The sequence below is a fragment of the Mus caroli genome, chromosome 11, assembly GCF_900094665.2.
Source record: "Mus caroli chromosome 11, CAROLI_EIJ_v1.1, whole genome shotgun sequence".
NCBI classification, from domain to species: Eukaryota; Metazoa; Chordata; class Mammalia; order Rodentia; family Muridae; genus Mus; species Mus caroli.
Genome location: NC_034580.1, coordinates 28093809 through 28102027, shown reverse-complemented (window position 1 = coordinate 28102027; position 8219 = coordinate 28093809). Strand labels below are relative to the sequence as shown.

At 40.4% G+C, this 8219-nt stretch overlaps 1 protein-coding gene across 3 annotated transcripts in view; it reads right to left on the bottom strand.

Annotated features, from left to right (window-relative positions):
* Ubtd2 (ubiquitin domain containing 2) overlaps positions 1–8219 on the bottom strand; it is a 64926-nt gene continuing 56707 nt past the window's right edge. For all 3 annotated transcript variants that reach the window (XM_021177798.1, XM_021177799.2, XM_029483063.1), the window contains exon 3: positions 1–814. In XM_021177798.1, the coding sequence (XP_021033457.1) occupies positions 417–814 (398 nt within the window). In that variant the 3' untranslated portion in view covers positions 1–416. The remainder of the gene's footprint in view (positions 815–8219) is intronic.

The following is an 8219-nucleotide window of genomic DNA, read 5'->3' as shown; positions in this document are numbered from 1 at the left end:
TTTTGTAACTGTTATTGGTGGTTCTGGAAAAAAATAATTTGACATGTATGTCATAAAAAATTCTGTGTCCAAAAGGTGCTTGGTGCTGTTTTTGATGGGTCTGGTGTCTGTTTACATTCGAGATCATTTAAATACAGCCATTACACAGTTGATAAATGTTTTAAAATAAATGGTTATCTATTTCTTAACTGTCTTTCAAATTAGAAATTGTAATTATAAGAGTATCAGAGGCTGGCTCTGTGTGTTTTATTATTTTTGTTGGTCTCCATCACAGATGGAATTTTTCACTGGTAATTCCTCAGAACTAAATCCATTCATAGGGAATTCAGAGCAGTGAAAATACATTTCACGCCTTAGAGTAAGAAATGGTGACAATAAAAAGGAGCCGAGGGATCTTGGAAGAAGGCTAGCCCAGCTCAGTTCTCCACTGGTGTTGGGGTTTGCACAGGCTGGCTCACTATAACCTGCACCACATAGTCCTTGGGGATCTTCAGCTCCTCCAGCTTCATCTTATCAGTGAGAGGCCTGCCAGAGAAGAACCATCGCTGGCTGCCTGGCTCCACACCCTCTGTGGCATGTAAGCGCCTCTTCATGTGAAACACTGTGTCTGTGCTGCGGACCACAAGCTTGAGGTCTTTGCCTGTGGAGAGCCGCAGACGGAGCTGAGATTCGTGTCCAGAATTGGGAGGTGGCTCAGGAATATCAAGAGTCTCTATGTCACTCTTTTCCTCTATCATGTTGATTGGTGGTGCCAGGCAATAGACTGGCAGCTGGTACCGGTTCCCCAGCTCATCGTAGCACTCTGTCAGTGCACCTGCAGAGAGAGGGGACAGGGACAGTTTCAGTGAGTGTGCTTCTTTCTACTCAGTGCTGTCACCTTATCACTCTCATCAGAGACTGACAGGTGTGCTGCTAGGGAATCAGAGCAGGAAAGCAAGAGAAAAGCTCTAATAGGACTCTGGCAGACATGGAGCCCTGCCAGTTTATCACAGTGGATCCTTACTCTCTCCCTGCAAATAGAAGAAAACCCCTTGTGCTTCCAGCAGTGCGAACAAAAGAAACCAAATGCAGGACTGTGCATCAGGTGCAGCTACACATGTATCGACATTAAAAGAATCGTAAAAAAATACTATGAATACCCCCATGCCTACAAATTTGATCCACTAGATGAAACAATTCTCTGAAAAACATTGTCTGACAAAGCTTACAAATGTAGAGGCAATCTGAGTAGGCCTGATCTACAGAAACGGATTCAGTACCTAATAATTTTTTAAAACAGAAAGCAGCCAGGCGTGGTGGCGCACGCCTTTAATCCCAGCACTCAGGAGGCAGAGGCAAGTGGATTTCTGAGTTTGAGGCCAGCCTGGTCTACAAAGCAAGTTTCAGGACAGCCAGGGCTATACAGAGAAACCCTGTCTCAAAAAACCAAAAAAAAAAAAAAAAAAAAAAAAAAAAAAAAAAAAAGAAGAGACACTTCCTAATGCATTCTATGAAGTCTATGAAGTATTACCTCAATGCTAAAGGTACAAAACAACACAACACAAAAAACCTCTAAAGGCTAATATCTCAAGAAAAGACCGAAATATCTTCAACAAAATATGAGGTAAGTCAAATACAACACTAAAAAAAAAATTACATAACCACTCCCAAGTCAAAATTTATTCTAAGTACTCAAGACTGGCTCAATCTTTAGATATTTGCTAATTCATAGCATTAGGTTAAGCAAAAAAAGTATCATTTAATCATATAAGATGAGAAAAAAAACCACTTGGCAAAATCTAGTACTTCTTGATAAAAACTCTCAGCAATACTACACCTCTTAGCTTCATAACAGTTTTAGGGGGCTGGAGAGATGGCTTAGTGGTTAAGAGCATTGACTGCTCTTCCAGAGGTTCTGAGTTCAATTCCCAGCAACCACAGCAGCCATGGTGGTGGCTTACAACCATCTGTAATGGGATCTGATGCCCTCTTCTGGTGTGTCTGAAGACAGCGACAATGTACCTACATAAAATAAGTCTTCAAAAAAGTTAAAAGAATCCTGTAACACTAAACTTAAAGGTTAAATTTCTCATTAAGATTAGGAACCAGGCTAATGCAAGAAAGATTAGGAAGGAAAGAACAGAAGTGTCTTTACTGGTAGCTGTCTAGGCCAGTGGTTCTCAACCTTCCTAATGCTGTGACCTTTAATCCAGTTTCTCATGTTGTTGTGACCCCCCAAACAATAAAATAATTTTTGTTGCTTCTTCAGATTTTGCTACTGTTATGAATTGTAATGTATCTGATATCAGGATATTTGATATGTGTCCCCAAAGGGGTCTTGACCTAGAGGTCTATGCAGAAAATCTGAAGAATCAACAAAATGATCTCAGATCCAATGAGCATTCACATTAAGGTTAATCTATAAAGCTGGCTGCCCCACATGCAGCAGCAAACAATGGTGTCTGAAACTACAAGACCATGTACATTAGCACACCCAAAGCGGGACATTAAGATATAAACCTTAACAAATGTTTAAGACCTGAGCAGATAATGGAGGACTTGTAGTACCCAAGATGGTATGGAACGGGGCATGGAAGCTCATACTGTAACCCCAGCACTTGGAAGGGTGAATTATGAAGAGAACAATAATTTGAGGCTAGTCTATATACAGAGATAATCTAGGCTATCTCAAAAACAAAACAAAACCAAAAATCTAAAAATACCAATGTTTGATTGTATACAAGAAACAGAGGGAATGGAGCACATAAAAGACAGTGTTCCAACAAAAGGTGTTGGGTTAATGAGCCACAAAAAAATAATTTCAATATAGAAGTTACCCTTGTCACAAAATTAATTTAAAACACTACAGGTGGACAAATGGCTCAGTGACTAAAGACACTTGCCACCAAGCCTGACAGCCTGAATTCAATCACTAGAACCTACATGGTAGAAAGAAAACTCCTCCTGCAACTTGCCCTGTGATCCCCACATGCACACCACGGCACACACGTGCCTGCCCTACCACAGGAAAAAAAAAAAATACAGACTGAGATGTAAAATACAAAGGTACAAACTAATAAAAGCAAAAGAAAAAAATCTAAATGTTGTTGCCTTGGCAATGACCTGCACAATATACCATCAAATGTACAATCAATCCATAAGCTGATTTTCATCAGAATTAGAAAATCTAGGCTCCTCTAGAGATAGCCAAGAAAATAAAAAGACATTCATAAACAAGAAAAATTTCAAGATATATTAGAAGACTGTTACACAAACATACATAGAACCAGGTGGTGGTAGTACACATCTTTAATCCTAGCACTCCAAGGGCAAACGCAGGTGAATTTCTGTGAGTTCAAGGCCATTCTGGTCTACAGAGTTCCAGGACAGCCAGGGATACACAGAGACATTCTGTCTTGAAAAAACAAAAGAGCTCTCAAAACTCAGTAATAGAAAACAAGACTTTGGGGGCTGGAGAGATGGCTCATTGGTTAAGAGCACCGACTGCTCTTCTGAAGGTCCAGAGTTAAAATCCCGGTAACCACATGGTGGCTCACAACCATCCGTAACGAGATCTGATGCCCTCTTCTGGTGCGTCTGAAGACAGCTACAGTGTACTTAGAATAATAAATCTTTAAAAAAAAAAAAGAAAACAAGACTTTTAGGAAGTGGGCTGAAAGCCAGCCACAGTGAAGATACACTGTAATTCCTACACCTAGAATTAAGCTTCAGGCCAGCCTAGGCATACAGTGAAACCTTGTTTCAAAACAACAAATACAAACAGAAAAGCCTAGAAAACTAAGAATTCAAATACCTTGATAAAACTCTTCACAAAGATGATGAGGTGGAAGACAGATGGATGAAATGATGTGGAACACCACACCACTATTAAAGTAACCGTACAACAATGGTCTCAGTTCAGAGTTCTGACAGTACCAAGGCTGGGGCTGGGGAGTGGAGCACTAACAAGTTCCCTTCACAGCTACCTGGGAGGACAGCTTGCCCCCAACCTGTGCTCCCTTTCCTCTCTCAACAGAACCCTTCTTTATTATTACCACTAACAACAACAACAACAAATCACATTCCTTCTTTTCCAACTTTTCTCAGATCCTCTCTGGCAACGTTTCTTCTAAGACGGGGTCTCACTATGTAGTCTGGTTGATCTCAAACTCACTATATATAGCCAAGACTGGGCTCAAAATTGTAAGCTCCTCTTGGCTCTACCACCCAAGTGCTGGAATTCTAGGTATACACCACCACATTCAGCCTTTAGTCTGACAACTTCTTACTAGATGATCTGAAGTTCCAAAGGAAGTAAAAACTTGAGTCTACTCTACATGGAAGCAAGTTAAGTCGTCCTTTAGTGTATGAGTGGATAAATTGTAGAATGCACAATGGATTTTATTCTGTACTATAAAGAAAATGAAGAAATGTAGGAAACAGTACTTAATACTGAAAGGAGCCAGTCTGAAGGGGAACACTGCCATGAATCAAAGTATCTGCCACTCTGGAAAAGGCAAAAATAGTAAGATACTTAAAAAAAAAAATCAGTGGTTGCCAGGTGACAGGTTGGAGGAAAGAATAGATAGGTGAAACACAGAGGGTCTAAGACAGTAGAGCCGCTCTGTATGGTACACATATCTACTGGCAAACAGATGTCATTATAAATTTTTGCAAACCCAGAGTGTATAGCACTGCTGGTGAGATGGCTCAGCGGTTAACTGCTGTTCCTCCAGAGGTCCTGAGTTCAATTCCCACCAACCACATGGTGGCTCCCAACTAACCATAATGAGATCTGATGCCCTCTTCTGGTGTAACTCAAGAGAGCAACATACATAAAATAAATCTTAAAAAAAAAAAAAAAGGGCGGCAGGGGGAGGGGGTGTACTTGCTGTTCTTTCAGAGAACCCAAGTTCAGTTCTCAGCACCTGCAGCACCAGGAGAGCTGTTGTGTTCTGACCTCCTTGGGCACTAGGTGTATATATGGTGCACAGACATACATGCAGGCAACACCCATACAAACAAAATAAATTCAGACTCATATCTCAAAGACCTATACTAATTAAAGAAGCAGAAAGGGACAAGTTTAGAAAGAGTAACCACCAGTCTGCAAGACCCCCAATATACACATTTTTACAGCATCAGCATGCATGTCACTTTCTGTGTGAGTTAAGATAATTGGAAAAGTTAAATAACAGAGTTCTGATAAACACTTGTATATCCCAAAGAATAAAGAATTTTAGCATACTTCAATAAATTATGGTGCAATTTAGGCATTAAAAAGTCTATTTCTAAATGAAAAAAAAAAAAACAGTGCACATCTCAGGGGAAAAAAAAGCTATTTACTTAAACACTTTGGAAGATGGAAATGTTTACCCAAAATCCATGTTGCTATCACTGGATGTCAGTGAAAAGTAGTTACCCAACCATAGACAGTATATCCAAGTTTCTTGCCTCTTAGCAGGGTAATTAAAATAGAATTATATCATTCCCTCTTTTCCATCCTTTCCATATCCCCCTTAAATTATGACCTCTTTTATTATTGTTATATATACAGATATAAATGCATTAAATATATAATTAAACCTATTGAGTTCCTTTAGTGTTGTATGTGTATGACTTTAAGGCTGATCACATTCTATTATATAACCAACTGGTAACCCTCCCAACCCCATGAGAGCAGGCCCTGCCCCTCACTGGCTACAGCATTGGGTGAGCTAGCTGGGGCTGTGCTGGAGAGTTTGCCCTGGTGGTGTGGGTAACTCAGCTACTATTCAGGCCCAGATACTGGGCTTTGGATCATCCCAAAACATCTACCCCATCTATGAACTGGAGCGAGTTAAGGGGCTGTCTTGCAGACTAAATTGTGCTGCAGGATCTCCATGACACAGAGCAACAACAGGATATCCGAGAGGAGACCCAGTGAGGATCCGGTACTGACAACGATTCAATGTAATGAGTATCTACAAATAAAGGCATTCGGACAAAAGGGTACATTATGTGACACATTACAGCTTCCAAGAGGAGATTTTTTCACTTTGGTTTTTGTTGTAGTTGTCACTGTTATTGTTATTTTATTGGGGGGGGGAGTTGCAAGGGCAGAGGGAAGATATGAAGGGACAGAGAGATGAGTGGGATTGGGATACATAATATGAAATTCACAAAGAACCAATAAAAAGTTAAAAAAAATGATAATCAATTAGGGGGTACCTCCCTGGGGAAGACTAATTCTCTGTCAGCAATCAGACACATGTATGGGGTGGGGCATTTGGAGACCCTCCCTCCTTCAATATGTCCACTTGTGCTGTCGGTTGCTCAGGTCTTAGGCAGCCAAATTCAATCTATACACTTAAACACAAAAGCAAACACTTCAGAATGCTTACCAATCCTAGCCCTAAGTATGTTATATATGCAACTATATACCTAAACACACACACATTTATATACAAAAACATTTACTACTCAAAACTATAGCAGAAAAGTCTATGTAAGTCTACATATTTTACAGATGGGAAAATTGTTAATGAAATAAGTTTTGTTACATAGCTAGTAAGTAACAATGAAATAACCATTAATCAGATTCCTGAATAAATGTGCAACATAAAGATAAGAGCACACAGCTTATTATGTTAATAAGATGGTTAAATGGAAGAAATGAATGGACTTAGAGAAAGGTGTAAGGCATGACAAATAAGATGCTAGCATGCTGTACAGCCTAATAACAAGACAGTATTTACCAGCAAGTCAATCCCTAGCAGTGAAAGATGCAGCCCCACAGCACTCCAAAGGAAGTGTGCCCACTCAGAGAAGCTTACATGCTGAAAGGCTGCAAACAGTGGCAGAACAAACTTAGTACTGTCACTGTCCTGTCTACGATAACTGGAAGGCAAAGGCAGGTGGATCTCTGAATTCGAGGCAACCCTGGTCTACCTGATGTTGGACTATGTACAACAGCCAGGGCTGTTATATACTCTGTCTCAAAAATTGACTACAACATCGAAAACAACACAAAATAAGAAAAACAGAGCAATGGAAGATGGAAAGGTTTGCTTTAAGACACCTAGGGAGTACTGGGGATATGGCTCAGTTGATGAAGTACCTGTGTCACAAGCAAGCACAAGTACCTGAGTCCATGTAAAAGGCTGGGCTGACTATGCAAATCAGTGCAGAGGTCACTCAAAAATCTACAAACAGACTTACTGTATGGCCCAGTTAGACGATTCATTCCTGGTATATATCCAAAGGACCCTGTTGTCTACTCCAGAAATATACCTGCTCGTTCATGTTCAACATTGCTCTATTCTCAAGAGCTGGGTCTGGAAACAGCTTAGGTGTTTATCAGCTGATGAATGGATAATTCATGTGGACCCCAGTATCAAATCTTTAGCTGTGTGTTTGACTTAGAGCATCTGTAGAATCCAGGAAACTAGAAGGGACCATTGGTGGGCATCCAACACAGACAGACCTTGGGTTTCTGCCTACACACACTGGCATATACACATGCACATCTGTTTTCACAGAAAGCCATAGTGTTTATGCACAGGAGGAAGGAACTTTTCCAAAAGCTGGCCATTGTGGGGATTTCCCCCCTTGGTAAAATCACACGCAGTCTTGGCTACATAAGGAACTCACAGAAGGTTTCAATCACTACCCCCTGGCACTGAAGCTCAGCTTGTCTAGCAATGCCTCCCTATTTCCAAAGTTCTAGGCAGGCTTGTTTACACTATTATATACTATCCTCTCACAAACCCACTGTAGGACCTATCAGAGACAAGCAGCTATCAGGATAAGTTCCTGCCAGAAAGGGCATCATCCCACCAAAGGCTCTCCTGATGGGCAGAAGGCTGCCAAGTCATCAGTTTGCTGTGATTTCTTACATACTTTTCTGAAAGTGTTTTTATTTATCTATATTTTATCTAGATGATTAGCTTAGATATTCTATTTCCCTTGGTTAACTGTTTTCTCTGGATATTTTCTTTTCCTTTATATTTTTAAAGATTTATTTATTTATCTTATGTATGTGAGTAGACTGCAGCTATACAGATGATTGTGAACTTTCATGTTGATGGTGGGAATTTGAATTTTTTTTAAAATTTTTTATTAGGTATTTTCCTCGTTTACATTTCCAATGCTATCCCAAAAGTCCCCCATACCCACCCACCCCCACTCCCCTACCCACCCACTCCCCCTTTTGGCCCTGGCGTTCCCCTGTACTGGGGCATATAAAGTTTGCAAGTCCA